Here is a 19815-nt window from a genome sequence, read left to right as displayed (position 1 = left end):
CATACGCACAAACACACACAAGTTTCGACTCTGCAATTTTCCTCAGATCATCATCAGACAACTGATGACATAAAAACTTTCTTTGTGTTGTCATACTGATATATTCTGTCTTTGGATTATGATATTTTGTGCAAATAATTGCGTCTGTTTAGATTTTTTCATTGCAACTTTCTGCTCATTTAATAGTCTTTTGTGACCATGTTGTCTATTTTTTTATATAGTTCACTTACTTAACTTCACTTAAGCATCACTTGCAATATTTTGTGTAACTTCAGAATAACTTTGTGTCTGTTTTGCTGTCTTTTGAGGATGTTTTGCATTATTTTGTCTCTTTTAGGATTGAGTTGTACAATTTGAAGGTCTCTTTATGATCCCTTGCAATTGTGTTTGTCCCGGTATGTTTTTTTTTTTATGTGTAGGTTGTTGTCGTTCTTCTCTTTCATCACATTTTCTTGTCATGTGAGCCATCATTTTATTATCTCTGTATTTCTGTATGATTTAGGGTTGAACTTGACATCTTTGTGGAGATAGTATGGTCTTTTGGAATTATTATTCCTGTCGTTAGGAAGTAAGTGTGTGTGTGTGTGTGTGTGCGTGCGTGCGTGCGTGCGTGTAAAAACAGCAAAGGTTAACCATAACATCCCAAAATCTAATCGATTGGTCCTTGGATGAAGACAAATTATTCCTGAAAATTTCATGCAATTCAGGTTATTATGTTTTATGAAAAGTCGGTTACATACATACATACATACATACATACATACATACATACATACATACATACATACATACATACATACATACACAAAGGTGAAAAAGTAAAATTTTCTGCCAAACTTTCATTGACAAAGGTCATAAAAAGCCTATTTTGGGGAAGGAATTTTAAATACCTTGATAAAATCCACACATCCAAAGTCTGTACAAACATTCCTGGTGAGAGGGTTAAACAAAGCACAATTTATAGATAACCAAGATGGGGTTATTTTTCGAAACTGAGACTTATATAATGTAAATCATGTAAGTTTCCTTGTATTTATTAATATTTATCAATGAGTAGTAGAGTATATGAGGCGTTTAAGTGCTGCAGAAACAAAGCACCCAATAATTTGATATCCAATCAAAGCGCCTCGTTTAAACGTGTAATTGAATTCTATTTAACCAATAAATAAATATCTTTCCAGTTTCTGTATGCTGGACCGTGGAGTAGTTTGAATCATCTTTAACCTTTTTCACCTTTAACTCTAAGGTAGACTCGTACCGAGGGTTTGGTGATTTCCTAGCCGTCCTTGAATGCACCGCGAGTGACGTCGCGGAGCTGCAAAACACGTGGAGAGTCAGTGTGAGGATCGTTTTGCAGGGGCAGCGCAATAACACAACAAAGAAACTGGTTATTCGAGGTAAACTTAGCGAGTGGCTTCGAGTCTTCCTCTCTGGTGACCGTTTGCTCTGCCACGAAGAACGTTTCGGTGAGTGAAATCTGATTCCGCGTAATCGGAGAAGCTTTCGGCTAACGTAGGAAAACACGGGAAAGCTAGATCTCAGAAGAGCAGTAACATCCGGAATATGATGGTCAAAAATAAAATGAATGAAAACGGGACAAATAATAACGCAGCATAGTGAAGGCACGGATTGTCATCTTTTGGACTGATGGTAGTCATGTGATGTACAGTAGTGTTGTTTAATTTGTGAAAGAAGCTCGCGTTCACAGTTTTCGCCACTATTCATGTCAGCAAATATTAATTCCTAACTGTTTTGAAATTCTTTCCGGATGCAGCCCCCTCATGTTGCTGCCAATTGCAACACAAAATCGCGCGCTAGCTTCTCAACGTAAACAAATAAAGAATCAAGAGCTGACTTCGAAATGTTAGTTTGTCTTTTCTCGTCTATAGATGCTCTATTGAAGGAGTTCGTTAAGTGTATTTTGCGGTAAGATCCAATGCGGTAACCTCGAGCAAAAGGTAAGGGCTTCCGCTTGTTTTTTACGCTGACTTTGCTTTCAACGGTATCCCGGACGGGCGGAGCTAAACGGTGAAAAGCTGCTCTTTTACGTGAAATTCGTTAATCTCCGCTCGCTCGGTGTAAGCCGCGCAGGAAACCGAGTTGGTTTAATTTACCATGCTTGTCTGGAGATATTAAAACGTGTCCTCATGACGAATTAACATGTTTTCTAAACTGTTGTTTTTAGATTTGTATAAATGTATTTATTTTGCCTCCTTTTATTTTTGAAACGGCGAAGTCATTGGAGGCAATAAACGCGGAAGGCGGGATGTTTCAGCAAGCTACACGTTAATAATAACATTGTTTATTATAGTGGTTTGTTTATTGTTTAGTCACAGTTTTGGTGATTAAATGTATTTTCTCACCCAATAGTTTCTCATTTGATGTTTAATGTAGGTATTAATGCTGTACGTACACAGTTAACACAGAACAACCAAAAATATGTCAAATGTAGTTCTTCCAGATTCTAAATCACTTTAAAATTCCCATTACATAGCATAAGTCATCCCAGAAAGGACAAACAGCATTCATTATGAACATCCAAGCACTACAAGTTACTACAAATATGTACAAATAGTCAGCGTGATTTCTTGAAACAAAACATTCCAGTGCAGGTTCTTTGTAAAACTAATTTCAGTAAGAAAGCAGTTCAAGGTGTTTTTTACGTCAACAAAGATCCAAGCTGGTGTTGGCAAACGGATTGAATAAGGTGAGTTTGAAGAAGTTTAGATGCAACAAATGGAGATGTTGGAAGATTCCGCGAAGAAACGAACGTCTTCGGGGTCAGATGAGATGGTGTTTGGTCGACTTCGCTCGGTTAATCTGATGTACTTTCAGTTTTCAGGTTAAATCGATACGGAGTTTCCTGTACTGTGAGGATTTGTCATGTGATTAAAACATAGAGACACTATTGTTGTGTAATGAGTTGGTGTTGACACAATGGGAAGGTCACACTGACTGCTGGAAAAAAGGGTTTCAAAGGTCATATATGAATAAAACAAATACGCCAGGATGAAACACGCCACAGTTTAAAAAAAAAAAAAACTTCAAATTTTAGTTTATTTTGGTATTGAAACCAAATAGCGTTTTCAGTCTGACGCGTGATTTGTCTCCAGAGGAACCGGAGCAAAATGATGAAATACATCCTGGTAACCGGCGGCGTCATCTCCGGCATCGGTAAAGGCATCATCGCCAGCAGCATGGGAACCATCCTCAAGTCCTGCGGCCTGCATGTGACGGCCATCAAGATCGACCCGTACATCAACATCGACGCCGGCACCTTCTCGCCGTACGAGCATGGTAGGTCCGCGGGGCGCCGGCGAGCAACGTGGGGGGGGGGAGGAAGCAGGGCCGCCACTGAATCGCCTCTCCGCCCAGGCGAGGTGTTCGTGCTGGACGACGGCGGCGAGGTGGACCTGGACCTGGGGAACTACGAGCGCTTCCTGGACATCCGGCTGACGAGGGACAACAACCTGACCACGGGGAAGATCTACCAGTCGGTCATCAACAAGGAGAGGAGGGGCGACTACCTGGGCAAGACGGTGCAGGGTAGGGCGCCATTTATTTACTTATTTATTTTCAAAAAAGCGCTCGTGGGGGTGGCGGCTTAACGTGGCGCCGCCGGCGTCCCTCTCTTTCAGTGGTGCCGCACATCACGGACGCCATCCAGGAGTGGGTGGTGAAACAGGCCCGGGTGCCCGTAGACGACGACGACGTCGAGCCTCAAGTCTGCGTAATCGAGGTAAAAACTTGCTTCGAGTTGTTGTTTTTTTTTTCTTCTTTTTTTTTTAAAGGCTTCCACGTGAGATTCCTCTCATTGTTTCGCCGCAAATTGACTCTGCTTCGTGTTAAAAGCCAAGGAGCTCAGCGGGCCTGCTGGTTCTCGTGGGTTATTTGCCTTCAGCAAACTATAAATCACACACGGTGGTGGGAATGTGCTCCTCACCAGTTTACAGGTTCGAAAAAGTTAAAAAAAAAATTCCGGGTCTCGTTTAACACAACGCTTTAAATGAAAAACGCCTAATTTTTGTTGCCTTTTCGTTTTAGAAAAGTTTGTTTCGACGGCGATGTTTTGAAAACTGTAGGATATTTTGTTTGTCAGCGCCTTTCATACACCCAAGTGTCACTTTTTACATTCCAACTTAAAATTGCAGTTAAAAGCAAGTAAAAACATATTAGTAAGAACAGAAAAAATAAAATAGACTAAGATAGATTTAAGAACTATATTAACTATGTCTATTTGCACACAAACAGCAGATTGTGTCATCGTGTGTTGTGCTTAAAATTTCAGAAAGGTTCTGTTCTCTCTTTTTTGCAAACAGACGGAGAATGTTATGAAGCTCAGCCTGCAGGGATTCCGGTTAATGATTGTCTTTAGCGATTCAACATGTTTAAGGAAAATGTTGATGGTTTAAACACAAAATGTTGCTAAACAGGTAGAAGTTTTCTTGAAAGACTCTGGGAATTTGCGGAGGTCGGTGATGTTGACAATACTTTCGGTGGAAATACCCGCCTTTCAAGTATGTGAGAGCCAGAAGGTGAGAGCTAAATCCGCATCGCGATCTGATGTAATGAATGACTTCCTGTCGCGGCTCGACGCTACGAACGCTCAACCAGTCGTTCTAGCTTGAACAACGACTGGAGCCTCTTAGAAAAGCCGAGGAACTCGCTCACCGACGACGACCTTCAAAATAAAGTATGAAACAGACTTTTAGACTTTTTTAAATATTTGTTCAAAGGAGCCAAGTCAGCATTAAATTCTATTATGTCACAAAAATACTTTAAAGTTTAAATGTATATGGACACTGTTGGTAGCGCGTGAAGAGAAAGAGTTACAGAGAACATCAAAGAAGTGATTTAGAGCTGAATGCATCTTTTCTTTTTGGGTGGGAAACGAGGGCTGGCTGGAACCTACAGGTAACGAGATATATATATATATTGCAATATATTCTGTTCTACTGTGTGTGTATAGATCTCAATGAGTTTCTGAACACAATCAAATACTAGGTACATTTGCACAGAATAAACACTTCAAAAGTAATATATAAAACGACATTTTAAGAACGTATTAAAATGAAAAGTAAGAAATTAACTTTTCCACTGCAAGAAACAGCAGCTTGTTCATTAAGGTTTGTTAACAGTTTAAAACCAGTCCGTGCAGATTGGTCGGCTCAGTACAAGGTGTACCTCAGGACTTGCACATAACCGAGCCACGGCAGGACTCTGCTGTGAAGGTGCTGGTGCGACAATTATTTAAAACAAATAAAAAATGTTTTTTTTGAAGGAGTGGTGGCCACTCCTAAATAGATGCTGAGGCAACACTGGAATGTTTGCCTGCTCCCCCGGTGTGGCTGCTCGCCACATCTGAATTCCAAAGGGGATGAATGAAGTGATTCGTTTTTATTGCTTTTTTTTTGCATCTCGACGCTCACTGCAGTGATAGTCAAGAATCATTAATGTCGTATTTTGCGTGTGTGTGTGTGCAGCTGGGCGGCACGGTGGGTGACATCGAGAGCATGCCCTTCATCGAGGCCTTCAGGCAGTTCCAGTTCAAGGTGAAGAGGGAGAACTTCTGCAACATCCACGTCAGTCTGGTCCCGCAGGTAAGACGCCGCCGCCGCCGTTTGGTTTCGGAGCCGGAAACGCCGTCCCGACTGTCCGGCTAAGACGAGGTCTCGTGTCGTCCCGACTCCTCAGCCCAGCGCCACGGGGGAGCAGAAGACCAAACCCACGCAGAACAGCGTCCGGGAGCTGCGGGGGTTGGGCCTGTCTCCGGACCTGGTGAGTCGGAACGTTTCGCCTCCGCCGCCTGTATCTTCAACCAGCTCAGGCGTCTCACGTGGGACACGGCACTGCCCACTGAGAATTTGGATGAAGTTGAGTCCATTCAAAGTTGTGTAGACGAGGCACAGCGAGCTGAGCCCCAGACGCGTCGCAAAACTTTTTTTTTGTTTGGTTTTTTTGTGCTTTTATAAAGAAAATAGAAAAGCCCAACATATCCACATGAGCAAGCAGGTGTGTTTGCGACTGTGGAAAGGAAAAACTCCCCAACAGGGAGAAACTTTGTAGAAACCAGACTCAGAGGTGGCGACATTCTGCGGACCGGTTGGGGTGAAAGGATAGAGGAGAGGAGAGACAGAGAAAGACTTGGTGGGGAGATGCATACAATACCCTTGTTAGTGCTACATACATTTCTTTTATATATATATATATATATATGTATATAATACAGTAATCACAGTGATCCAAATATTTTCCAACTGCCATGAGATTAAACCAGCCTGAGCAACAATTATCCAAAATAATCACAACAATGATAACAAAGGGACACAAAACAATGAACAACAAATCCAAAAAACATAATTTTGATAATTGACAGAACAATAGCAGAAAATAAGAAAAATCAGCAGCAAATCTCATCAATGAGGAGTGGAAGGGTGTGTGTGTGTGTGTGTGTGTGTGTGTGTGTGTGTGTGTGTGTGTGTGTGTGTGTGTGTGTGTGTGTGTGTGTGTGTGTGTGTGTGTGTGTGTGTGTGTGTGTGTGTGTGTGTGTGTGTGTGTGTGTGCGTGTGTGTGTGTGGTTTGTCCTCTGGATGTGAATGGAACTGTTGTGGCATCGCAAAACTTTTTTAAAAGGTCACAACTGGCTGTAGAGGAACCGAGACGACGGATTCAGCAACTGAACAGCTGATTTCTCACCTCAGTTTGTCACAGAGCCGCCATGTTTGCCCGGTTTGAACTCTCAGGAGTGTTTTCAGATGCGGAAAAGAAAAAAAACTGTGGAAACGTACAATTAATCTTCTCTAGCGGAACCGCGGAAAAAAAGTTAATCATGAGATGATCAACAAAGAATCTGATCGGGAATGAATTTGGACTGAACATTACTGGATTCTAAACAATCTGATGTCGTTTGAAGCCACAAATTGTCAGTAGAAGTTGGTAAAAATGTCTGATTACTGGAAACTGCTTCCTGCTCCACGTATTTTCAAAATCACTCATGTCTTGCATTCGGTGAAGTTGAGGTCGTGTCTACACCAGCCGAGTCGATCTTATTTTCTCCCCGTCATTCTTAAATACATTTCCGTCCACCTGTCACTATGAACGCGGCTCAAAATGATGTCATGTGCATGCCTGTCCTTTAGGGGGCACTGTAACGCCGCAGAAGAAGGCAGGTCAAACGTGTCGCCTGAATGAACCAAGTAGCATCAGTAGCTTGTGCAGCTCGACCTGGAGCAGGTAGTCCGCCATTGTTGTTGATAAGTGACGTCGCAGAAGGGGTTTCAAGGGGTGACATCATCGCTAACGTGCGTCTTGCCCGTCCTCACCTCAAAGCCGAGGAGGTGTTTTAAAATGTCCCCACTCTGCAACCCGTTTTAAACAAAAACCTGTTTTCCGACTCGATGATCGGAAAAAAAATCACGTGTTCATGTGAAACGGCGGCGTCGTGTGGGCGGGGCCTTAGACTCCAGGTTCATAAAGTTACGTCGTGCCAGGTGTTTATTTCAACACTTTCCTTGGTCCTCATTCATCTTCTGTTGGTGTTTTAGTTGTAATCTTTGAGACTCTTCCTGCTTCAGAGACCCCCTCCCCCTCCCCCTCCCCCAAGGAGCTCATTAAAGCGCCGGCTTCTCGTCTCTCCCAACAGATCATGTGCCGCTGCTCCACCCCTCTGGAGAACTCGGTCAAAGAAAAGATCTCCATGTTCTGCCACGTGGAACCTCAACAGGTGAGGGGCTGATGTTACTTCACCTGCGATGTTCGCGGGGAGCAGCTTCTTATCTGGAGCGCAGGCTCTCGTCTTGTGGGACATTTGCGTTTAACCTCCTGTTCCGCACGCAGGTCATCTGCGTCCACGACGTGTCGTCCATCTACAGAGTGCCTCTGCTGCTGGAGGACCAGGGTGTGGTGGGCTACCTCAGCAAGAGGCTCAACATGCCCATCGAGGCCCGGCCCAGGAAAATGCTGACCCAGTGGAAGGAGATGTCCGACCGGTGAGTCGGCGGCGGGAGCCGCAGAGACGAGACGCGACCCGGTCGGCCGCTAACGCTAACCCTGGTTCCCCTCCCACGCGCAGGTCGGACAGGCTGCTGGAGCACTGCTCCATCGCTCTGGTGGGGAAGTACACCAAGTTCTCCGACTCCTACGCCTCGGTCATCAAAGCTCTGGAGCACTCGGCACTCGCCATCAGCCACAAGTTGGAAGTTAAGGTACCAACGCTTTCCTGGAATCTACCAATGAGTGTGGTCACCCAGAGAAGCCACCAGCTAACGCTAAACACGTAGCCACAAGCTAACGCTAAACACGTAGCCACCAGCTAACGCTAAGCATGTAGCCACCAGCTAACGCTAAACATGCAGCCACCAGCTAATGCTAAATATGTAGCCACCAGCTAACGCTAAACATGCAGCCACCAGCTAACGCTAAACATGTAGCCACCAGCTAATGCTAAATATGTAGCCACCGGCTAACTCTAAACATGCAGCCACCGGCTAACTCTAAACATGCAGCTACCGGCTACTGCTAAATATGTAGCCACTAGCTAACACTAAACATGCAGCCACCAGCTAACGCTAAACATGTAGCCACCAGCTAACGCTAAATATGTAGCCACCAGCTAACACTAAACATGCAGCCACCAGCTAACGCTAAACATGTAGCCACCAGCGAACGCTAATTATGCAGCCACCAGCGAATGCTAGACATATAGAATGTGAGCTATTTTCCCAGCTTGAATACTGGTCCTTGAATGCACCACCTAACCTCCATCCATGTCTTCCTTCCAGTACATCGACTCGGCCTCTTTGGAGCCGAGTACCCTCCACGAGGAGCCGGTGAAATACCACGAAGCCTGGCAGAAACTGTGCAGCGCCGAGTGAGTTCCACGCAACAAAATCATGTTACTATTATTATTATTTCAGACCTTAACTCGTGTGGATTTAAAAAAAAAATTCTTTATGTCATTGGAGACGGTGAAAGCGTAATTTTTTGGAAAATGCAATCTCCATGGAAATGGGGTAAACACAACTTTTTGAAAATGCTCCAGTTCTGTCTCCATGGAAACAGAGGAAAACACACTTTTCACACTTCGAAAACACTACGACTCCATCCCCTTGGAGACGGGTAAAACGCAACTTTTTGTAATATAGCGACTGCACACGTCTATTGTAAACAGATTTTACAGTAGTTCACACATCATCAGAACAAAGTTTCCTCCGTGGTGCCACAACTCCCAGACAATATTCTCCTGGGACTTGCTACTTTTATTTTGACAGTCACCATAATAGCAAGCCAACTTGATGGTCTGTCCACTAAAATGTCTATATAATGTTCTCTCTCTACATTGTTTTCAGCATGTTTGCCATTTGTGTGACGTTGTTTTCAAATAGTTGCAATGTAACTACGGAACCGTCGAGAGTTCCTGCTTTTTGTATCGGATCAAGAAGAAAACAACCCGACGCACGAGCTAATTTCCTGTCGGCACAGAGTGACGATGTCGCCTGCATATTGAGTTTGGTTTCCTCTTTTCCAGCGGCATCCTGGTTCCGGGAGGCTTCGGCGTCCGAGGAACCGAAGGAAAGATCCAGGCCATCAACTGGGCGCGGAAACAGAAGAAGCCTTTCCTCGGTAGGTTTGGGGATCTGGAATTCTCCGATCCGTCCTCCATCTTGCACGTTTTAACGGCGCCGCTGTGTCTTCAGGTGTGTGTCTGGGGATGCAGCTGGCGGTGTGCGAGTTCGCCAGGAACACGTTGGGATGGACAGGTAACGCCACGACACGCCGCTTTGTTTGAGTTCAAGGGGAATCCAGAAGACGTGCATCTGTATTTGCCCCCCACTGAAAGAACGGTGTTTAATACCATCTCCAACCACTAGATGGCAGTTGTTCTTAAAATAACTTTCAATGATTCATTTTCCCATTTAAAGCAGTGTTGTGCAAGGTAAAATGGAATAGATATTAATAGTTATTTACATATATTTAAAGTCTATATACCAGGGGTCTGCAACATTTATGGCCAAAAGAGACTTACATTTCCCTGGAGGAATTCTGCACACACAGTTTATCCCAACACGCGTTTCTGTTTCTCCCGCCAGACGCAAACTCGACTGAGTTCGACCCCGAATCGAAGCATCCCGTGGTAAGACTCCTCCCTCCCCCCCACGAATCACCTCGTTCCCCCGCAGGGCTCCAGAAGAGTTGCCAAATCCAAAGCTTTGCTTTTTTTTTTTTCTCTCGACGGCCAGGTGATCGACATGCCGGAGCACAACCCGGGTCAGATGGGCGGCACCATGCGGCTGGGGAAGAGGCGGACCATCTTCAAGAGCAGCAGCAGCGTGTTGAGTGAGTCTGGCGGAGGAGGGAGTCGTTCACAATAGCAGCTCGTTCGCTAACGACACCTGCTCGCTGTGCGACTGCGTTTCTTTCGGCGCCGATATGTCCTCCCCGATCACGTGTGTCACACCGGCGAGCCGGTTCTCGTCAGTCAGTTAAAGGCCGAGTGAAATGTAAAACACTACTTTGCAAAAAACGATAGTTGGGGTACTACTTCTAGGGTTCCTCCGACTCTGCCCCACCACTGTTGTCGCATAACAAAGTTATTTGAATTTTGAATCAACAGCGGAGGAAGTCGGGGGAATCCTTCTTCGTGAGCGTGACGTCAAGAGTTGTGCAGATCTCAGTCTGTTGTGTTTACATCGGCTTGTTTCCCTCTGAAAAATCCAAGTTTTAACAGTGTTTTGAAGTTATAGTCGGCGTTTTATGAGCCTTGACGAAAGATTGAGCCTGGAAGAGACCGAAAGAGGAGAAAAGGAGCACAGGTGGCGGGAGCGGCTAGCCGTTAGCTCGCGCGGCTAGCGGGAGCCACTACCTCGGGTGGCTAGTAGACGATCAAGTAATACCTGGACTCATCTTCGGTGATTCCGCGCAGTGGGAAAAGCGCTTTGACATGTTGGATCCACGTAGCTGGGTCGTTCTTCCAAAAGTCAGGACGCCTCAAAGCCTCAAAGGTGAAAACTGCCGGCTAAGGAGACGAGGACGAATGGAGGACGAAGCGTCTTCTGCTTCCTCCAACATGTTCCAGACGGGATCACCGATGGCAGAACGACACATTCTGTGTCTTCTTCATCAATCACTGGGTTTGAAATGGTGATGATGATGAAATATGGTTAAATTCAGCCTCTTCGTCGTCAAAACTCTGATCCTCCATAATGTAAACACAACTTGGTCGTGTGCACAACTAGTGATGTCACTCTATTATTGTCAGAAGCTCCGCCCAGCAGTGGAAATACCAACGTTTATCGGCTATTATTTCGTGTTTTAACATTTTACTCTTGGACCAGTTAGCATAAAAAATGTCCCTAGAAGCGACAGCCAGAGTGTTTTGGAGGTCGAACTTTCATTTCACGAGGACTTTCAAGCCGCTCAAACGAACCGACTCGTCCTCGTAGATCCGCGATCACCTTCCCTCCTCGTTTTCCAGGAAAGCTTTACGGAGACGCCGAGTACGTGGAGGAGAGACACAGACATCGTTTCGAGGTGACTCTCACGAACAGTTTGATTATTTCTCCGTTTAGTTTTTTTTTTTTTTTTTGATTTTCACTCATTGACTGTGTGTCTTGGTGCGCAGGTCAACCCGGAGCTGAAAGGCCACTTCGAGGCGAAGGGTTTCCGCTTCGTCGGCCAGGATGTGGAGGGAGAGAGGATGGAGGTCATCGAGCTGGACGGTGAGGAATTCAGGACTTTCCTGGGGGGCCCCCCCCCCACAGTGGGTCCGAGGCCTCGCGTTTGATTCTTGCCGTCCTCTTCCAGACCACCCGTACTTCGTGGGAGTGCAGTATCACCCCGAGTTCACCTCCCGCCCCATCAAGCCGTCGCCCCCCTACCTCGGCCTGCTGCTGGCCGCCGCCGGGAAGCTGCAGAGCTACTTGCAGAAGGGCTGCCGGCTGTCGCCACGGTGAGCGACTCGCACACGCTCCTGTCGTTTAAGTTGTGAAAACAGGAATGAACCGGAGCTGTGAGCTTAATAAGAGAGGACTGGCAGTTGGTCAAGGTGTGGTGCAGGCCTCTGGGGGGCGCCAAGGAGCCAAAACAGACCAATGGTGGCAATTCTTCTGGAGAGGAAATGAAAAAGTGACACTTTAACACTGTATCAAGAGGCTCATGTGTTCCCAGTTCAGGGTTGTTAATCATTAGAAAGGATGTAAAGATAACACATGAAAGTGTGAAAAGGAAAGCTCCAGTTCACTTGTATATTTGCAGACTAATTGATTTTTCCCCCACAGAGACACGTACAGCGACCGGAGCGGCAGCAGCACACCAGACTCCGAGATCTCAGAACTCAAGCTCCCGTCCATCTCGAATGAGTAACTTGAGTACAGAGGCGAGACGGTTTTTTTTACTCAAACTTTGAAGTTACTGTATTAGGGAATATATTTGACTCGTGTGCCTTCGATACCTTTTTAAGACGGAAAATGTGCAGCTCATTCGTCCGATTGATACCTTCTGGGGCGAAATACAATGAAATGGTCAAATAAACTTAACCGTTGCATTATGGGCTTTGTTTGCTTCTGTAACTACCTTGTTTCTGCTTCTTTAAAGTCATTGGTTATGTATAAAGGTCAAATCGAATAAATATTATGGACTGGCTCATTTTCAATACAGAACACTTGAGTCTGGTCGTGTTGGGATTGTTTTTGCAAATGTCAAAGTCTTTAATCCGCTTTGGTGCTACAAATCATTCTGTATACATGATGCACATTTCTGCACAATAAAACTGCTGGTGTAGCACCATCAAACTGAGAATTTATGCGTGTCTTAATCGGGCTAAATTGCCTACAGCTAGTGGGCAAAGTATTTGAATTGCATAAATGCAAATGTTTTATACAAGCCTGCAACTCTGAAATATGCAAAACTATTTGTACAAACCAGTTTCTTCCTCTGGAAGAGGCACAGTCAAAGTTTAAACTTGCATTAACTCCGTCAAGTCATGAATGCATTTAAATTTTTGATCCTAGCTCTAAAAGAAATCCCACATTTGGACAAATGTTGCAGATCTCTGTAATCATATTCCTGCCTGAGGTTAAACTGATGGTTTCTTCTTTACAGTTGAACTGGACGCCCTCAGCTGGACAGTGAACTCTGCTGTGGACGAAAGTGCAAAAACCTTCAGGCTTTAAAACCCTCTGCTCTCCAGGTCTATGTGCTGTGGTGGCCTTACTGTAAATACAGACCGTTACGACCTTTTGCCTCAATCATGTTACATCCTAATAAAACTCCCAACAATAAACTTTTCAGTCTTTTATTGCCTTTTTCCACCATTTACAATCATTGTGATGCATGTTTCTCCACATTCCTGCAGTCTTCTCCAGACTCCGGAGCTGAAATCAAAGAAAACTTGTTCAGTTTGACACCTGAAAAGTCTACATTCACATTTATTGGGAGTTTTGATCTCAGTCCCATATCCGCTAGTTTCATCCGAGCAGTCACCTTGTTAAAATGGTCATCACAGATCACATCTGTACCCCCGTGTCATTTCAAATGAACTCACCTCAGACTGAAGTGTGACAGCGTGCCGCTTGGCGTCCGACCGAGGCTCGCGAACCGATCGATCAATCAATCAATCCCTACGAGAAAAAAAATGATCAGAGGATGAGGTCGTCCTTCACGTCTGACTAATGGGGCGTCTGTAGGACAGCTGAGTGGCTGCTGATGGCACAGAGAGGCCACAGCAGTCAAAGACCACCCCATTCTCTAGCACGCGCCTTGACAACCGGGAGCTACGGACAAGCTCAGGTCCTTTAGGTTGCATGCTGCACAACACTTCAGTAAAAATTACCTCGAGGTGTCAAACAGTCATCTCCTCCTCGTCTCATCTATGAGGGTCACCTGCCAGAAGAAGCATGTGGTTAGAAAGTTGGCACCATCTGGTCAGAGTATCAGAGCTGCAGTAAATGTGGCTCAGTACAATAAGACTCAATCAGGCGTAAACTCAGTGAGGGCAAGTTTGTCATCACAGCCAAGAATCCAGTCACAATTAAGATCGTCAACAACGTACCTGCTGGTGCCGTCTTCTTTCTCAAGTTCTCTCATCACTCTGCTCTTTGTAGGTCATCCAGCATCTGCTAAAAACGGGGAAACAAACTGGTGTTACCACAGATCGAGTGATTTTTCTCCAGTGTGCTTCCCCTTAATGTTGCTGCAGCAGCTACTTTCAAACTGAGCAGCGACCGTCGGTGAAAGAGTCGCTCTAGGCTTCCTATTGACCCGTCACTGCTACATGGGAACATGACGGGCTTCGATCGGAGCCTTTGGAAAGACGCAGCTTGGGAATGGAGAACTCACCTGTAGCTACAAGTGAATGGCGGTAGAGGAGAAGTGGAGCCGCCATGTTTGGAGAAACCCTGTGAAGAGGAAAGGATGGAGAAACTTCAATAAACGCTGCCGCCACGTGGCAAATCAACAGTGGAAAAAACATGTTATGCTACAGATTTGACAGATCGCCCACCATCATGATACAAAAAAAGCTAACTGCAGCGTGGAGCTCACGTGGTCTGAAACGAGGCCCATTCTTAACAGTCATGGCCCAATATCAAGAGGCATCGCCAATATAAATAACAAGGGAATACGAACACAGAATATGTCTAATCAAGTAGGGCAGTGACGGATGCAAGGAAATACAGCGGTTTACATTGGGGAAGACAACCACGTGGTACACTTAGCAGCTATCTTAGCCTAGCAACACGCGCGATTTGTATTACGTTCTTTAACTTGTAGCTTTAACCCCGCAGTTAGCAAACTCTAATCACTAATAATTGATAGCAAAATGCGACAAATGAGCGCCGGAGTTGCATGCAAATAGCTCTAAGGAGAGTAGGAATCCACTCACCGGGAGTTTCAGACGTTTCCTCGGACGAACTGTAAGAAGGAAAAGAGAGAAAACAGCGGCGCACTGCCTTTATATATACAGCCGCTCGCTCTGATTCATCACTGTGATTGGTCTGCTTGCGTCACGTGACACACGCGTCAGAGACTCGTCAGCCATATTGGACCGGGCATGCTGTCTCATTTCATACAATAGCATTAACTCGCAAACTCAGATCAAATAGGAGTGTATTATTCTGGAAAAAGTTGACAACTTTACCCACTTTGCAGTTACATAATCCTTTTGAAAATCTAATCCTATTTTTCTGCCATATGTCTAAAATGACATACCAATATAGTGCCAAAACAGCAACGAAAATGACAGAAAAATGCCAATAAATGTGAGAATGCCAAAGAATAGCCAGAACAGAAATGTTTCTAAGTGTGCTATCGTCAATTAATATGAAACACAGGAACAACTTGAAAATCTAACCTCAACCATTGACCTTATCTTTTTCCCAACATGTTCCACGTAGAGTTGCAGAGGCAGCGTGAGGGGCTCATACATCCCTTTGCAGAGGACTACAACTTCTTAAAGCTCTTCTGAGGGGGGGGTTCTATAAAGGTTATTTGAATTGTGTTGTATTTGGCACTATATAAATAGTCTCCTCCTCTGTTTCTGTTTCTGAAGGTTTTTCTTGTTAAAAAATGTGTTATTCTTTTCTACATCTCTGCTTTCCTGTGTAGAATTTCAGGTTTTTTTCTCTATAAAAGTGCTTTGGGATGACTGTATTACATTTGACAATATATCAATAAAATTGACTAAAAATATCATGTAATTCTTTGTGATCTATTCTAAACTATCACAATGACAGACTGCAGCAAACATATTTCCTCTGGACTCTGGTCCTCCACTATGACCCATCCAATATGGCGGCGCGTCTGCGTATTCGTGTTTCGGTCCGTTTTAACGCGATAAAGTCAACATAGACGTACGTGTTTGTGATACACAATAAACCACAAAATGTTTGTTTATTCACAGAGGAGGGCGTATATGCACGGTGCGCGGAGGAGAGATGAATGACTGGTGCGTGTCAAAGCAACTTCAGAACCACGGACAGCAACAGCGGCGAGCAGAAGCGCGCGGTTTGAGGACAATAACCTCACGAGGGAGGGGGGGAAATTAGGACAAGTGGAGCCTTATAAAGAGCCGCGCGTGAGGCAATCACACAGTCAGCTGGTGCCCGCAGGTTTACAGGGGGCGATAGGTGAATCTATCACATGATTGCTGCGGCGGCTCGGTAGCGGGGAGTCTCCGTGCTCGCGGCGCCGCGCACCGGGCTTTTGTCTCACGCGCACGGCTCCCGCGGTGCTCGCTCCTCTTTCCTTGCCTCTCTCCTCCAAGAGTCATGCCATGGATATTCTCTGGCAATACCAGTTCCGAATCATCCTGCTCGGGGACTCCACGGTGGGCAAGTCGTCGCTGCTGAAGCGCTTCACGGACGGGATCTACAGCGACGTGGCGGACCCGACGGTCGGCGTGGATTTCTACGCCCGCTCGCTGGACATCGAGCCCGGGGTGAAGATCAAGCTGCAGCTGTGGGACACGGCGGGACAGGAGCGGTTCAGGTACGACGTGTACCGGCGGGAGGAGCAGGAGGGGGAGACGGGGGGGGGAATTAACAAACCCTCAGATCAACATTATATCGAGTATCGAAGCTTAAGGGGGGCTAAAAAAAAAAAAAACGAGAGAAAAAAAAAAACCAAGAGGCCTTGTGTCGAGGCTCCATCCATCCAGATACAACCAGGGCTGTTTACTGTCTGTTTAGGGCGAAATGAAGGGGTGAGGGGGTAAAATAAAATGTCCCCAATCATAAAATAACATCGAGTTGCATCATTCAGCCTCGACCTTTTTTTTTTTTTTTAATTCTCCTGCTCAAACCGAAGGCCCTGGTCTGGCTCCCTCCACAATCTCAACCCTCCATCCTTTCACCGGTGTTTCCCCTTCATTCGTCAAGACTGTTTGCTTTGTGCTTTTTTTTTTCATGTGCTTTCTTCTGCTGTCACCGAGAATCATCTGCTTTTTCAAACACTTGTGTGCTCCTCAGATCTGCCTTCCCCTGTTTGAAGCTCAGGCTTCAGAGGGTGTTTTCCTCCCTGAGAGAGAGAGAGAGAGAGAGAGAGAGAGAGCGAGAGATGTGTGTGTTGTTTGAGGAAAGCAGCCAGCTGTTTTTTTTTTTTTAAGAACCTCCAGACACACTTGTATTTTGAAAGGAATTCTGCAGGGTCCCTGTCTGGGACCCCCTTTGTTTTTTTGTTTTTTTAATGCAAATGGTCTGCAGCCCTCAGCTGTGGAGCCCCGAGGTAATTGGATCTTTAACATTGCTACCAACAAACACAGACTATTAAATTAAAGGACGATTCAGTAGTTGGCCAAATAAAATATCGATCACATCATGTAGAATGTCGCCAAATGACGAAATGTAGCAGTGGAAGTGCTAACAGCTAAAACATGCCTCTGCATTAAATGTTAAGTGTCATGAAGACCTACTGGATGAGATTGTCTTGAGATTACCTTATAGTTCACTTCATTATTTCAACATGACATCAGAGCGAAAAGGCACAGCCGACGGATTTATTACAATTGTGTCACTCTGTGTTTATTCATCGTCACAACTATAAGTGCAATTGAGGGTCACCAGTTGTTTTGAGACCATGTAAATATTGGTTTACAACGATTCTCATGTTGAAATGTCAACATTTATGTTTTAGTTATTATTTCTAGCTATTTCATTAAAGTCGTAAGGTGTTACACCATTTCCCTTCTACTTCGAACTGGTTACCATGATAACAATAGCGATAATTCCCTAACCCTCGTTTTTTAATTACAAAGCAATGATATCATGTGGATATCTAGTTTATTACAGTATTACTATCATATCGGTATCGTAGTCCTCAAAGTGTCGTCCCAGCATGATCTTCGTGAGTTTCATCTGAATGGGAGGGTTGATCTCCATTGTTAGTTTGTTTTTATTTTTCTAGTAATGTCACAGTGAAACAGAATCAACAGAGCTCCGAGGAGAAATAGTTCAACTCGGTGTGTTGTATTAGCGACTGGTTTCAGAAAGCTTAACGACTTCCAGATTTACTGGCGAGTCGCATGTGGAACCTTGTGACTTTCCCAGACTTGTTTTCCTAAGACGTGAGTGAGGATTATAGTTTATGTGAACTGGCCTGATGTGTAACTTGATATTCGGTTTAAAAAAAAACCCAAATGAATCCACGGTTGATTTGTGCCTCTCTACGTTAATACACAGGCTGATGTTCATGAGCGACTGGGAAGTTGGAAAGGTGTGTCTGAATGCCGTCAAACTGGGAGCTTCCATATTGACTGCAACCTGGGAACAGTAGTAATGAAAGATACTGTGAACTGGGACCACGACTGGAAATTACCACAGTACTGGAAACAAGATTATCAGGAATTACTTGATGATACACCCTTTGTTGGGTCTTGAGAACTCACTGGGGAGGTGCATAGGCCCATCCATCCATCCATCCATCCATCCATCCATCCATCCATCCATCCATCCATCTGGATGTTATGAAGCGAGGATTTTAAATGTTTCCGCCGTTGTCTGTTTCCGTTCGCCAGGTCCATCACGACGTCCTACTACCGCAACTCCGTCGGAGGCCTGCTGGTCTTCGACCTCACCAACCGCAAGACCTTCGAGCACGTGAGGGAGTGGCACAAGGAGGTGAGTGAGCACATCCTGCCTCACCACATGGTCTACATCCTCATCGGCCACAAGAGCGACCTCAACAAGGACCGCAAGGTGAGCCGGGACGAGGCCGAGCAGCTGGCGGCGGAGCTGGGCATCCGCTACGTGGAGACGTCGGCCAAGTGCAACAGCAACGTGGACCGGGCCTTCGAGCTGCTGACCAAGGACATCTACGAGCTGATGAAGATGGGGGAGATCGTCACCCGCGACGGCTGGGACGGCGTGAAGAGCGGCCTCACCGCCAAGGTCCTCTACCCGGCCGACGACGAGGAGGAGCTGGCCACGGCGTCCGCCGAGAAGGGCTGCCACTGCTGACTCGGAAAACGACCTCCCCCGCGCCAACCCCGGAAACCCGCCACGCCAAGACGCTCACCTCGCCTCACAGCCGTCAGTCGAAGCTCAGTCAAGGCCTCAAGCCACCCCCGTGGTTCCGCCATCCGCCACTTCCTCACCCTCACGCACCTCCCGTATGTCGAGTTCTGTAGAAAACCTCGGGGATGTTTTTTCTGACCCCAGGGGGTCTTGTGTCCGTCCTTATGTTTGTCGTTTGTTAAAGGGTTAGGGTTGTCCATGGTGTAGCATGAGACGGGCGATTCGGGAAACTTGTTTGGGTTCCTAACCCCTCCCCTAAAAAAAAAATAGCACCGAAAAGAAGCTGGGAAAGTAGCCAGTCCTTCTTTTTTAATTGAAAAAGGGAGTTGATGGACTACCCAAGTGTGAGAAAGAACTGACGGACTCTTACGGGCCTGGCTTCACCTTCCATTCCATACGGCACTATTGTGGGTTTCTACCAGTCCAAGTTTGTGCAATGCTTTTTGCCTGCGATCTGTTGTGACTGTACCATTGTAAATAATAATGATATCTATAGGGACGAGCGCTAAACACTCACCGAAGAGCTATCCCACGGACACAACGCACTCTGTATTCAGTGTCACCTTATTAAATCAATGTGCTCCCCCTGCTACTGTAAGCTGTGTGCACTCACGCCAAACTGATTTAAACCTTTTCGTCATCCTGTGAGTAGGCAAGTGACGTTTTTGTAAAAAGATAAGAGATTATTTGTAGTCAAGGCGTATACATAAACAATAGATCATTGTGATTAAGCTAGGCGAGCTCATAGAGGTATTAATGGCAGCGAAACATCCAGTGGTTGATCTCAAAATCATCAGATCTTGAATAGAAA

General features: G+C 45.5%; 2 protein-coding genes and 1 long non-coding RNA gene across 4 annotated transcripts; 2 read left to right on the top strand and 1 right to left on the bottom strand.

The window, feature by feature from the left end:
* Positions 1–1314: 1314 nt before the first annotated feature.
* ctps1a (CTP synthase 1a) lies at positions 1315–13251 on the top strand. Of its 2 annotated transcripts, XM_080515778.1 has the most exons (19): positions 1315–1466; positions 3114–3297; positions 3376–3546; positions 3639–3739; positions 5484–5600; positions 5695–5778; positions 7643–7723; positions 7837–7988; positions 8072–8204; positions 8781–8869; positions 9527–9621; positions 9696–9758; positions 10089–10132; positions 10239–10335; positions 11474–11529; positions 11621–11717; positions 11803–11947; positions 12276–12373; positions 13099–13251. In XM_080515778.1, the coding sequence occupies exons 2-18, from the start codon at positions 3129–3131 to the stop codon at positions 12358–12360; spliced, it is 1779 nt and encodes a 592-aa protein (XP_080371904.1). In that variant the 5' UTR covers positions 1315–1466; positions 3114–3128; the 3' UTR covers positions 12361–12373; positions 13099–13251. The 2 variants fall into 2 exon arrangements, with proteins under 2 accessions (XP_080371904.1, XP_080371903.1); XM_080515777.1 differs by lacking the exon at positions 13099–13251 and having other exon boundaries at positions 12276–13089.
* Positions 13252–13277: 26 nt separating this feature from the next.
* On the bottom strand, positions 13278–14913 carry LOC308144614. Its single transcript, XR_013937056.1, has 6 exons — positions 14879–14913; positions 14335–14393; positions 14048–14114; positions 13829–13878; positions 13541–13616; positions 13278–13370 (listed from the first exon to the last, which is right to left on the bottom strand). It is a non-coding gene; the product is annotated as an uncharacterized lncRNA (long non-coding RNA).
* Positions 14914–16264: 1351 nt separating this feature from the next.
* Positions 16265–18947, top strand: rab42a (RAB42, member RAS oncogene family a; the record flags this gene model as incomplete). The annotated part of the gene is made up of 2 exons (XM_080515493.1): positions 16265–16482; positions 18506–18947. The coding sequence occupies exons 1-2, from the start codon at positions 16268–16270 to the stop codon at positions 18945–18947; spliced, it is 657 nt and encodes a 218-aa protein (XP_080371619.1). The 5' UTR covers positions 16265–16267.
* Between the last annotated feature and the right edge of the window lie 868 nt (positions 18948–19815).

The sequence above is a fragment of the Blennius ocellaris genome (genome assembly GCF_963422515.1).
Source record: "Blennius ocellaris genome assembly, chromosome: 20".
NCBI lineage: Eukaryota > Metazoa > Chordata > Actinopteri > Blenniiformes > Blenniidae > Blennius > Blennius ocellaris.
The sequence above is the reverse complement of the archived record's forward strand: the minus strand, read 5'-3'. Positions and strand labels throughout refer to the sequence as shown.